This window comes from Saimiri boliviensis, chromosome 8 (genome assembly GCF_048565385.1).
Source record: "Saimiri boliviensis isolate mSaiBol1 chromosome 8, mSaiBol1.pri, whole genome shotgun sequence".
Lineage (NCBI taxonomy): Eukaryota > Metazoa > Chordata > Mammalia > Primates > Cebidae > Saimiri > Saimiri boliviensis.
In genome coordinates this window covers 60,324,262-60,338,199 of record NC_133456.1, presented here as the reverse complement: position 1 = coordinate 60,338,199, position 13,938 = coordinate 60,324,262, and the positions used below count along the sequence as shown (strand labels likewise).

The window sequence follows — 13,938 nt, the reverse complement described above, 5'->3', positions numbered from 1 at the left end:
ATATTTTCTACCTGTGTATCTAGAATTTGTTCTACTGGGGATGTGAAACTCACAGATATGGAAGGCCAACTACATAGGAGATGTAAAATACTTAAGATACTTGGGGCTTCTCAGTCTTCTCTATGGCTCTCCAAACCAGAATCTCAGTCAGAAACTTTGCTAGAAATTGCCTGAACATCTTTAGCAATTGTGCCAAACAGTTACATGGAAATAAAGCATGTTCCCAAGAAGCATTCCCTCAAAGGCTTATGGGCTGTCTCCTGATTAGGAACTTAAACACCAAGTTAAAGAAAGCTACTGTGAGGTTATGAGAACAGAAGCAGGAATAAGCTTATAAACTATTCTTTTATATCCATTTTTCTTTTTACAGAGGACGAAAGTGATGTTTGTAAAAACAAAGAAATAAGGTGACTTGATTGACATCATGTGAATAACTCAGCGGTACTGCCCATCATATAAGATCCTTATCCTGCTCCTCAGACCTCAGATTAATAATACACTATGACAGGAGGCTGGAAACATACTGTGAGATTTTGTTGATCCAAGTGAATGAATTGCTTAATTTGCCCTACTCATCACCAAAAAAAACCAACCAAACAAACAAAAAAAAACAAAGAACTGAAAAACAACCAACCAAACAAAGAAACAAAGAAACAAACAAACAAAAACACAGTAGAAATAAGTGTTACAAGTGACGATGATAGGTAAAGTTTGCAATGTGTATATAATTTTATAATAATTGCACTCTTCTTATATTTTCATTCAAAATTGTCTTGATCAATAATACTTCATTCTTTTTCTTAAGACTTTAATCTTATAAAAGTCAAATGTGAAAATTTTTGCAAATGTCTATTCTTAGGTCACTAGGTCACATAAACTATAGTGGATTTCTGTATGTCTTCTTTCTTTTTTTGTCTAGATACGCAACTCACAACTGAAAAGCATGCAGATGAGAAACCCATTAATGCTATCGTTATAAATTCAGTATCTGAATTCAATATCACAGATGGACCAGCCAAGGAAAACCCCAATGAGAAAAAACTGTCAGAATCCAGCACATCACTGTCCTCCCTTGAAGAATGCCAAACAAATTTTTCCTACCTCCAAACTGATACTTCAGTTCATCACAGAGACACCGATGGTATGTTTCTCACAATTCAACCCATCTCTAAATAAAGCTCCCAACCCCCACCCCCTGTAAAATCATCACATATGCTGTTAGGGGAAAAAAAGTCTTTATGAATATTAAACAGGAAGACTTCGATTTGAAAACTCTAGTGAATGACATATGTCAAGGTCACTTCGCAGTTATGAGGTGCTTGGCAGATTGTTTGCTCTCAAAGCTGGGAATCGGAGACAGCGTGTTTTAAATAGCTGGAAGGGGACATAATCATTCTTACTATGGGGCTATGAGGTAGATAAAGAAAAATGACAAGCTTCTTTCTCTCCTCAGATATGGGACTATTTAGTCTACACTGCTGGTCAGAGAGAAGGAGAAGAAGGCAGGGAGAAATAGTATTAAAATGCTGGAAATATATTAAGATGCTAAACCAGCAATCTTTGAGAAAGGGATGGTTTCTCTGGGAGTTAGCCCTAGGCATTCTGATCAGTGCAAATCTAGACCAAACCATCCCTATATTTGACATAAAGGGTACATTTCGTTTGCAAAGCCAATTTCAAATTGATTTGGTGCTAAATAAACAATCAGCCAAATAAAGTTCAAAATTATGGACTCCACACCAAGATATGAAATTTTACTCAGATTAACTTTGCAATGACCTTTACAGGAGACAAACCATTCAGGAATTTTGTAGTGTTCAGTATCTATATTTGCATTTAACGAAACCCTGGAGTTTCTCAAAGGAAAATGTAATAAAGTATGGTTTCTGGTCTACATTTAAATTCATATTTACTTTTTGAAAATAAGAAAAAAGATTAAATAAACTTTGAATAACAGCACCTTCGGAATCACATCAGTTTCACTTCTGACTCTGAAGTCTATTAACTGTATAGTACTGGACACGTTTTTTAAATTTACCATCTCTGAATTTCAGTCTCTGGTTATATGTTAAGCTAGTTAGCATCATGGGGTATTTTGGGGATCAAATAAAATAACATGTATAAAGCACCTAGTACAAAAGTTGGTACACAGTAGGTACTCACTGTCAGCCATGATTGTGATTATGGTTTTAGAAAGTAAGGAAAGACAAGATTTCTAACAATGTTATATATGTGGTATCTTGTGCACATGTGGTCCTGAATGCTTTAGGCCAGAAACTACAGGCTAATTGCCTGTGCTTGCCTGCAGATAATATAAATACTAAGTAGGCTGGAAGTAAACAATAGGGATTGGTGAGGACTATGACAAGCTGGAGAGCAAATGGCTTATCTAAAGGTCACTACCTTGATGCAGTTCTAGTTGATTGTTGCCAGAAGAAAATACAGGTCCAGAGCTGCCAGATATTGAAGCTTTCCAAGCAAATTCAGAGACCAGGAGTGTTATGTAAAATTTCTAAGTTTTCCAGTGTTTATAATTACTTTAATTTATTTTACAAAGCTCGAGACACTCCCAACAACATATCACTGGGCCAACTTTGGCCTGCAGCTATCAGGTTATGACTCTGAATTCAGGATTATGCTCAAATCTCTAGCTTTGGTAGAGACTAATGCCAGTCGAGAAAACAAGTAATGCTGGAGAGGCCTCTGAAAAACCATCTTGATGCCACGGCATTTTATCAAATTTACCAGGAATGTGTGGATACTGTTCATCATGTGAATAACTGAATTAGGTTAATGATCCCAGAACTGGGAAATGCCATTGTACATATCCACACAGTGAAACATACTTTCCCTCCAGAACCACTATGATCTGACCGATCAGTGATACTGGAGGAATAAGAGGGGCCAAGCCACCTAGCGGGACACCTGAACTCTTGTATTTTCAGGAAAGGGCCCAAATCATTACTCCCTTGAAATGGCAACTGACACTCAAGAGCCTCATGCAAAAGACAAAACGAAAACCCCAAAAACAAAAAAACAGCTGACTGCCCTTCTTTCAAAGAGCAGAGGACATTCATGAGGATAATTAAATGAGGTAGTTTCCAGGAAATTCAGGTTGTAAGCTGACGGCATAGCTGGTAGTCCCCTTGTCCTTTTTCTCCCACGTGAAAAATCTCCCCAGTGAAGTAACAGCTTTTGGTACCTGGACAAAAGAGAACAGAAAAGAAGGCAGCCTAAGGCCCACAAAAAGTGATAAGAAACTCTCATTGTCCTAAACAGCAAACGTCAAGGAAATCAAGAGTTAAGTCAGACTCACTTAGTATTTTAGAGAATTTTGATAGTAATTAATTTAAGGATGCAGAAATTGAGAGCTGGGGTCATTGTTCGTACTGAGATAAATACAGAAATATCTTTCAGGAACAGCAGGGAAAACAGAAGGGAAAAGAGAAGATTGCATCCACTTTCATGTAGTTTGTGGTTAATTTATTTTCAAATGTATAAATGAGTGCATAGGAATAGATGCTTAATTGCTAATATCTATTATTTATATACATTGCCCCACTTAAAACAGGATGGAAAAGCCTCACACATGCAGATTTGTAAAATGTGTTACATCCATTAACACAGTTCATGGTGTGTGCTCTGATGGGAATTTAAAAGGATCTTTACCGCACATCACACACTATATGCTGAAACATTACTTTATTATTAAATTGTGGTTCATCGTGTGTGGTCCCTTTCCTGAATAAAATGGAAAAAGTCCAGAGGACTATCCTTGTCCCAGCTTCTATTTCTCCAGTCTCCTGATTGTGAAAGCTTCCCTGTGGATAAGAAAATCAGAAATACACATGGTATTAGAAAACAGGCCCCTTAAAAATAATCCTGAGACTATACCTAATTGATGTATAATTTTGAATTTGAGACATCTCATCCAGGAGGAAGAGAAAAATCATAAATACAAGATACCTCAAAAGAATAGTCTTAATTACACCATGGGCTACTGAATAAAATGATTACATTTTCTACACTGTAAATTTCATACAATTAAATGCACTAGTGTCACCTTATAAAATGTTTCAATTTTCTAATTATTTCAGTTCATTTGCTCAGAAAAAAACATAAGCACAAATTTACTTAGTATCACCCCAATCTAGTCATTCTAGTTCTAAAGAACTGACTTGAGTGTTAGTTGTGCTTGTCTGAACTTAAATAGATCTTGACATATTTAAGTAGCTATTAAAATTGATAACATCAGGGATGATACCCCAGCTAGAGAAAGGCATTCAATCACACTTTATTTATTCCCATTCTATATTACAGACAGTTTTTTAAAGAACTCAGTGTGGGGGAGTGAGAACTGATTTTTATACTTTTGGAAACTTTTAGTAATCGGTGGATTCATTGTGTCATGAATCTCATTATGATGCTGAATTCTCTATGATAGCACATTAATTGGGCTGGTATCATGTTGACTGTTTTTTTCTTTGCTTTGGGGAGGAGGAGGAAGGATTGTGATTTGTCTGGGATCACTTCTGGAAGAGTGATTCTTGCCACTTAGGATTAGGAGTCCTGGGGTATCAGGAGGTGTGTTTCCGCAGCTCAGAAATGCTTCGGGAAATACAGTGCCTGCTCTTGTTCCTCCCACCTTCTAATTGTGGGCACCAAGGTGGCAAGACCCAACGTTGGGAGGGCAGAGTCAGGAAGTGCAGGACCGTGGCCATGAGGCTGCCCTTAAGTGTGCTTGTAGAACCTTGTTGCATTGCCACCTTTTCCACTCTAATTAAACATGATGCTTTCCAGTGAGTGAGATTCTCCCTCCTAACTAACCAGTCCCCAGTTGTACATTTAGTACCTCTGGAAGCTGTGTCAATTCTTCAGTGTCATTAGGGTATCACTTTGACACCACAGCCTCCATGTCCTAAAGGTACTCTGGGGTGTATAAAGGAAATGAACCCAAAGGTATTTTTGTCATGGCTTTTTGCTCACAAAGAAACACCACTGTTGAGGATGCAGCCTGCAGGTCTCTGATCCATATTAAACCTTCTTTAATTCAGGTTTAAGGAATGGGAAAGCCAGGTGGGCCCTTTGATAGCAGTGATTAGAGCCTCTGCCAGGATTCCAGGTGTTCTATAGAGAGATTTAAAAAAACAAAGAACTTGTGACAAAGATATTAGAAGAACAGAAAAGACAAATACAGTAAACAGTAATCTACCCAGACATTAGCAACAACAAGAAGCCTCTCCCACCTCTTCCCTCTGTCTCTCCAGATCACTAGTGGACTGCTATGAGCTTGGAGACCACTAGTAGTAACTGTTGTCAGATAGACTACTAGTCATTAACCTCTATCAGTTAGACAGACCTCTAGTCACTAACCATTAGCAGATAGACCACTAGTCACTAACTGTTATCAAATAGACTACTAGTCGCTAGCCATCACCAGATAGACCACTAGTCAGTCACCAATCACTATCAGATAGACCACTAGACACTAACCATTATTAGACCACTAGTCAGTGGCATTAGCCAGAGCCACAGAGGGAAGGGCTGTTCAGAGAAAGATGAAAGCAAAGAGAAGATACAACCACTGCCTAAGACTCCACCCAAAGCAAGGAGCGGGAGGAGAAGCACCCTGAATTTTCTCTTCCTCCTGTCTTACAGGTTCCTGTTACTGCCTCCTACTGGCTGAATCTAGACAGAAGCCACTAAAAGCAACTGGAAAATGTTCTTTGCCAGTCTTGGGAATCCAACACAGAGGAGGGAATGGAGAGGGAAGTAGGCCGTCAGGAAGCTGGCAGTGGCCTGTGGCATGCTTAAGTGTGTCAGAAGGAAACTGGGAGTGGTTTATGGAAGGCAGGTTGGCTTCCTAGTTAAAAACTATGGAGGAGCCATTCTGGGTTCAAATTAAGGTGCTGAAATAGCCTATGTTTCCTGGGGCATGCCTCTTAAACTGTCATTGCCTCAATTTCCTCATCCATAAACAGGGATCATAAGAGTGCTCAACTCAGGGTTATTTGGAGGCCTGTGTAAGCTATATGTAGAGGGCTGCACAAAATTTGCAATAGCAAAGACATGGAATCAAACTAAATGTCCATCAGTGATAGATTAGTAAAAGAATATGTGGTACATATACACCATGGAGAACTATACAGCCATAACGAAGAACAAGACCATGTCTTTGAAGGAACATGGTTGGAGCTGGATGCCATCATCCTTAGCAAACCAACACAGAAACAAAATTAAATACTACATGTTCTCACCTATAGTGGAAGCTAAATGATGAGAACACATGGACACATAGAGGGGAACAACACACACTGGGGCCTACTGGAGAGTGGAGGGTAAGAGGAGGGAGAGGATCAGGAAGAATAACTCATGGGTACTAGGCTTGATACCTAGCTGATGAAATAATCTGTACAATAAACCCCCATGACATAAATTGACCTATATAGCAAATTAGCACATGTGCCCCTGAACTTAATAAATGCTTCTTTTTAAAAAGTTTAAATAAGTTAAACAAAATAATGTTACAAAACAAAGGTTCTAAATAAAGAAGGGGAAGAGAAATGAATACCCCCACAAAAAGTTAGAGAGCTGCAGAATGGCTTTTGGTTAAATATTTGACACGTATAGCAGTGGGATAGAGACCACAGGCTTCGGATACAGAGAGACTTAGATTTGAATCTGTGATTTAAAATCTTACAGTTGGGAGGATTAGGACAGTCAGAAACAACCTCTTTTTTTTTTTTTTTTTTTTACATGGAGTCTCTCTCTATAGCCCAGGCTGGAGTGCAGGGGTGCAATCGCACCTCACTACAACCTCTGCCTCCAAGGTTCAAGCAATTCTTCCTCAGTCTCTGGAGTAGCTGGGATTACAGGTGGCTGACACCATGCCCAGCTAGCTTTTTTTTTTTTTGTAATTTTTAGTAGAGAAGGGGTTTCACCATCTTGGCCAGGCTGATCTTGAACTCCTGACCTCGTGATCTGCCCATCTCAGCCTCCCAAAGAGCTGGGATTACAAGCATGAGCCACCGCGCCCAGCCTAGAAACAATCTCTGAACCTTAGTCCTTGTATCTGAAAAATGAAGATTACAATATTTACTTGTTAGATCACTCATTGATTTAGTCACTAAACCAGAGAGAGAGATGGCTTTCTTACCTCTTGCAACATAAATTCTATTAGGAGGAGGTAACACACTAATTAGTTTCATGCCATCCTATGGTCAGTGCTATGAAGAAAAAATAAAACAGGTTGCTGTGAGAGTTTCAGCAAGGATGTGATTTAGAGGGAAGGTGTTTAAAGCTAAAAAGCTAAAGGTTTGAATAGGAGTTGGGTGAAGTTGTGGGGCAGCAGGGTACGCAATGCAGGCGAAAACACATGTGCAAAGACCCTGAGCCAGATGCATTCCAAATACAGCAATTTAGTCAGTGTGGCTGGAGGGTTGTGTGTATGAAGTAAGTAAAGTAAATCCAGAAGTCAGAGAAATGGGTGGGAATCCAGTCATGCAAGGGCTAGTAGGTGAAGGCAAGGATTTGGCACTTTTCTCTACTGGGATAGTGAGTTGTTTACATTTGGAATTAAAAATATTAAAGGAGCTGATGAATTTGAAGTGGGATAGTGTGGAAGCAGAGTGTCTTTGCTGGGAGGCTACTACTGTTGACCTGCTGGTGGCTGACAGCGGCCAGAGCTAAGACAGTGGCCCTGCAGGTGGTGAGCAGCTTGTGGATTTCAAACACGAATTTGAGGTGGAATAAGCAGAACTCAGCAGTGAATGGCATGTGGGGAGGATATGACGAGGAAAAGCAAAATGACAAAGAATGACTACCAGTTTTCTGCTGAATTCATCTGGGTGTTCAGGAGCCATCCATAAAAGGAAATAGGAGGAGGAACAGGTTTGTAGGACCATGGAGAGAGAGATCCAAAATGCAAGTTGGCCTTGGTAAATGAGATGTTTTGAGGATGTTGCAGAAGAGATGTGCAGCAGGCAATGGCATATATGGCATAAACTTTTGGATGAGGTGAGAGAAGTGGGGCTAATCATGGGATATGACTTTGAATATCACATTTATTAAACATTAAAGCCCTAGGAAAATAGTGCAGGCAAAGAAAAATATACTCATTCGGGACGAGAGGAAATCCAACACTCTTTTCAATCAGTTGCAAATTTTTCCCTGAACTGCTTGTGTTACTTCTGTGCAAACAAAAATGGGCCATATGCAAAACAGTTTTACCTGCTCATGCAGAATTATTTAATATGCCTTTTAGGAAAAGTGTGGAACACACTTGAAAGTTCGGAAAAATCTGTTTTCAATTCATTAATGTTACCGTGTTGTTTTTGGGCAAGATACTCTGCCTTTTAAAACCAAATAAAAAAGACTGACTTAGAAACAGAAAAAAATGGGCTCTATTCTCAAGTGCAAAATAGGGAGGTAGAAAGAAACAAGTGCCAATTTGGCTGAAGGATTAAGCCAAAACTTTTTTTTTCTTTTGTAAATAAAATCTGCAGTATACATCAGAAGAGGAGACCTCCAGAGTCTGCCAACTTGAGGAGACATTGACATGCAACCCAAAGGTTGCATGCCCTCAGGAAATTATAAGACCAGTTTATGAACAAGTCCTTCACACTCTGATAGGAAGCACCAGCTCCTATCCTTAAGGGCACCTGCATTCCCACCCTCCTTTGCTCCAAAGCAAACTTTTAATCTTGCATGCATAAAGGACAGGATCCAGTGGACTCATGCTTATATGGTCATAGGCTTGATTAAGTCTCTTTGAGCGTTCAGCCTGAGGGATCATGGAGTACTCACTTGGAATATTATCTACTGAGAGTCTCTTGTTTGCCAGTGGCTGCTATAGTAGTGGTCTTGACATTGCTAAAACTCAATGAGGTTGTATGTCCCTCACCTTTGACCATCTTTTTCTCTTCAGAAAAGCAGAGTTGAAACAGTCTGTATACTATTTCTAACTTACTCTTGCATTTTTGTGGGCAGTCTGTGGTAACCTATAAGATAGGGATGAGTTGATCACATGCTAAAAGCTGGCTCTAAGTGAAGAAAAATACAGCAAATTTGGTAAACAGATGAGTGTGTACACTCTAGAGGTATTGTGGAATATGCTGCCTAAACTATAGATACTGAGTAATGGCCACTGCACCTTCAACAATATATGACAATTAAAGTAGTCATAACAGTCATGATGTGGTTCTTTACCACCATCTTTCTGGAAAGAAAGGAAGAGACGGTAAGAGAAAGAGGATGGAGAGAAAAAAACGAAAGAATGATTTTTGTTGACCTATATCCAAGACTCACCTTAGAAATTTATATAGTGTTTTTACAAGAAACCAAAGTGTCTTTTTAAAAAATATTTGTTCCTTTCCATAGGATGTTTCCACGTTTTTCTTTCACTTACAAACTAATAAGTATATGAACAATGAAAGAAAGGAGTTTTCTGGAAAATAGAAGGAAATGAATGGAACAATAAGATCACTTTGACTATAAGGCAAAATCTCTTCTATATGCTTATACAGTCCCCGTTGACTAACGTCTGATAACTGAAGTTATTAGCATTCTTACTGGAAAAAATATAGATCCTTATGAAAGTCAAACTTAAATCAATTGATAAGCCCATCTGGAGGAGAAATTTTTCTCCAGTTCACACTAGAATATTACTTTCAATCATCAATAATCTTCAGATTACTGATTTTAATTAATTAGATAATACATCACATGAACACTTACCTACCCCTTTATAAAACACTCACATGTTTTTAAAACTTTTTTAACTTAAAAGAAAGAAAAGTTATAATTTTAACAAGAGAACTGCTACATCTTCTAACTAATTCCCTTTATGGAAACAAAAAACATAATAATCTATAACCCATCACAGCTGTTTGGCTAGAATTACCAATTACCTTCAATGCCTTAGAGATACTTTCCAGATTTTTACAAGTCTGCATAGTAAATTTTTAAACCAATTTTCTTAAAGAGGATTGATAAGATTTAAAACCTTTTAGGCATATGATGACGTATTTCACTTAAACAACTTGAATATAAAATCAAGGCTTTACATAACTGGAGGGAAACGGAAACAGAGATTAAAAATAAAACACAACCAAAAAGCTGTGATTATTTTAAAAAGCATTTATATTAAGTTTTGAAATGTGCTTTTTGCTTGCACTGGAACATGGGTGTGGTAGATTTATGGGAAACCATGTCGAAAAATAACAAAGCCTGGTGACAAGAAACAGGACATTTGTACAGTCTCTCCTTGTCCCCAATCCTAATTGCTTCTTAAGCCCCATGCATTTGGGGAGTCCCTGCAATTTTTCAGACAGTTGCAAAGTTTCCAGAGAAGTAGCTAATTGTGTGGCTTCCCAGAGTCTTGCAGGCAAAGTAAATAAAGGAGTTTAAAAAAGTGACAGCACTTTAAATAACCAGATTATGTTGAATCAATAGGAAATGCTCAGGAAGTTAATAAAGCAATTACTTAAGTAGAGTGAGTACTGTCATGGGGGTGGGGGAGCTTGAGAGAAGAACAGTGTACATTACCCCTAATGTGGATAAATAATTAAGAGTTGACTATGTAGTTATCAAGTATCCCAGCACACGTGCCCCCCATTCATAGACGCCCCCAGATGTGCCACTATTAATTGGCCTTCTCCTTTAAACAGAGGAGTGTGCCTCCCTTATCCTCGCCTGTCTGTTTTGCCAGTTTTGGGACTGTCTCCTGATGCTCCCTGGCACGTGCGAAATGGTGTGTACCAAGGTGTGTTGCCCCTCTCACCGGTATCACCACACCTCGGATGAAAACTACTCTCGGAATGATTGCAACTGCAACTGTGACATGGACTGCAGCCTTTTTGAGTCTTGCCATGAGACCAGCGATTGTCTAGAACTGGCCATGGAGATTTCAGAAATCTGTTACCGCTAGCACGGTGAAGTAACCACGTTCCGGCAGTCCTTTTGGCCACGGTGGGAAATTCCATTACAGCAAGACTGATTTCCACGTGCTGAAATGTAAGGACTGTACACATTTCTTGGATGCTATAGGCCATTTTATTCTGCACCTGTGTAGGAAAGCTAGTATTGTCAACTTAATGGTCTTATTCCAAATTTCACAACCGCATGGCTCACTGAAAAATAAGATTCCTGATCACATGTGATGAACAAATCTTAAATACCTCTTAAATGCCATAGGTACAAGATGTTTCTTGACTATAAAATAGCATGTTAAGTCACTGTGTTATTGCACTCATCAGCTTGCATCATGGATTCAACTTCATTCACAAATTTAGGACAAATTAGTGCATTCTTTTAGAATTGATATACATTAGCTCATCTTTCTAATGGACTCATGCATAAACATTATGCATTGTTGGTTATTATTAATAATGTATTGTATAACATCATTTTGTAATTAAAAATTTATTTATACAGTCTCTTAAAATTCACTTATATGTACAGTTTAGGTAGGAAAGGGAATTAAATGAATTAGAAACCATGTTCCTGTAATTACAACAGATGTCTCTAAAGCATCTCCAGTGAATTTTGAATATGGTGTACTTGAAGAGAGTACTATAATTCTAGACCATATTATTGTATGTCTATGACTATGTCATAACAGGTTATTCATATTCTTAATTTGTTACAAAAAGTCTCCTAGTTATTCTAATAAGCATAAATGAGAATTATGTGCAAGTTTCAAGAAAATATCTCAATTAATTCTTCACTTTCTTCATTTTTATTTGTCAGGTACAATAAGCAACAGGATATTAAACAGATTCAGCTCATTTTACCAAACTATCAATTGTATTGACACCAGAAAGAAATATGCATCGTAGGTACTTATTCAGCACCAAGCTTCTTAATATAGCATGTACTTCAGAAACCATATGTTTTTCTTTGTCTGATAATTAAAGTGATCAAAATTAAGTACTTCTTTTACTTATAATTTCTTAAGAAAAAGATGTGATATAGACTGGAAAGTGATGTTCGACTCAAATAAGTTAAAACAATTTGTGGTGAAAACACATCCAGGTTAAAGTTACTTTGGAATCTACTTTCTGTAGGAAGAATTCTATCGTCCTTGGGCAAATACATTGCCCATTACTTTGTGCTAAATTTCCATGAATATATCTTAATATTTTCATTGAATATTAAAAAGCATCATGTATGAGTAATCAAACAAAGAACACAAAAGTTAAATGGAGAGTTGAGGGAATTTGTGTGTGTGTGCGTGATTTAGAGAAACAGCAACAATAAAAATCTCCAAAATACCTGTATTTTTCTGACTTAGATAACTTCAGGCAAAAGCACCATTTACTTTATTTCTGTAGCAAACTAGCACATTTTCCCAATGTGAAATAAATTCTCCCAAACACTGAAAACTATTCATCTTTTTAAAACATTTGTAAACTGCCTCTAAAAAGGCATTTAACCACTCTCAACTTGGTCCTGACAGCGCAGTGCATCCACGGTTAATGCTGGCTTCATTTCTGTTTAATGACCATGTTATTCACAAACCACAGAGCAGGAAAGTGTCCCACACCTTCTATGAAACAGTCTCTCTGCTTTTCAGAAGCTCAAAGAAACAGCTCTATACTTGATGCATAGAACATGTAGATCATCAGAAGAAAAAAAAAAGCAGATTCCTAGAACAGGAAGGGAACATATGCTGTTCTTTTGCAATCTTCTTATATTTCATAGGAGAAAACAGGGGCCCTGTGAACTGACTTATTCAACACCACACAGTGAATTATTGGCAGTGTCAGGAACTCTAACTTGGGTTCTAATTTTCTGACTACCTGCACTCTTCAGTTATTAGTCCAGCTGGTGCACAGTGGTGCAGGTGTTACAATTGTTAAAATAATAAAACACTACCAGACTAACTTATCAACAGTTATTCCCTTGCACCTCCTTAGTACTTCCTTTATGCCCCATCCCTCCTGGCTCCTATCTGGGCAAGCCCCTTACCTGTGGTCCAGTCACTAAAGGAGGAACACCTCAAGGACTCTGGAACCCTATTCCTATAATATGGTACTTAGTATCATTGGTCAGGCCATGTCATACTGGTGTTAAATATTTCAACCATCATTCCCTTATTCTTTCTACTCTACATACTCTCAAATTATGCAAAGACTGTGCATTTCAAATGTGAATGGAATGCTTGTCAATTAGAGACATAAAAATCACCAGGTCTTATGTGATAATGTGGTCAGAATATTACAAGATCTTTCTGTGGCCTTGCTTTCCACGGTTTGTTAACTTTGTTCCTCACTTTCAGAATTCACCATGCTATAACAGAAAGGGTTGGTTATACAAAGTGTGAAAATTCTTTTCTTTACAACCAATAATAAAACATCATCCTTTTTGCAAACATGAATGGCTCTTTCAATTGAATTCTTACACAGTAAAACATACGCAGCTGGGAAAATACAATTGGAGAAGTAAGGCAGATCAAAAAGGGATGTGGTTATTGATTAAATACAAATATCAGAATCTGAGAAGGCTCAGGTATTTTCTGCAATGATGAAGGCCTGTGATTACAAATAAAGATAATGTTGTTCTTTAAGGTGGGACTTCTTAGGAAAGAGTATTTTGATTCAAGGAAACACACCAGAATAAAAGAGATTTAAGAACATACAATCTTTATATAGAATGAAGAACAGACATTTTTTTTTCCTACAACGTTATAACCATATCTCTACATTGTCTTTGCTCTGCTCAATGGATTTTTTTAAATAAAACCATTGCTTCTGTAAAAGCTGACAAAATATGGAAAGCAATGAACATGTGAAGTTACATTTAACTTACTAATGAAATTTTCCCACTACATAAGCTGATAGGCCTACAGAATTAATTATCAATGCTGGACACTCAAAGTTAACAGAGCAAAAGTCACTGCAGCTTTTTTTTCCAAGGAGTAAGAAAGCATTGAGGCAG

General features: G+C 37.9%; 1 protein-coding gene across 1 annotated transcript in view; it reads left to right on the top strand.

Moving 5' to 3' along the window:
• The window catches only part of MDFIC2 (MyoD family inhibitor domain containing 2), a 110,002-nt gene extending 96,628 nt beyond the window's left edge, over positions 1-13,374 (top strand). Inside the window, exons 3-4 of the mRNA XM_039477646.2 lie at positions 920-1,141; positions 10,668-13,374. Coding sequence (XP_039333580.1) covers positions 920-1,141; positions 10,668-10,927 — 482 coding nt within the window. The 3' untranslated portion in view covers positions 10,928-13,374. The remainder of the gene's footprint in view (positions 1-919; positions 1,142-10,667) is intronic.
• Positions 13,375-13,938: the final 564 nt, after the last annotated feature.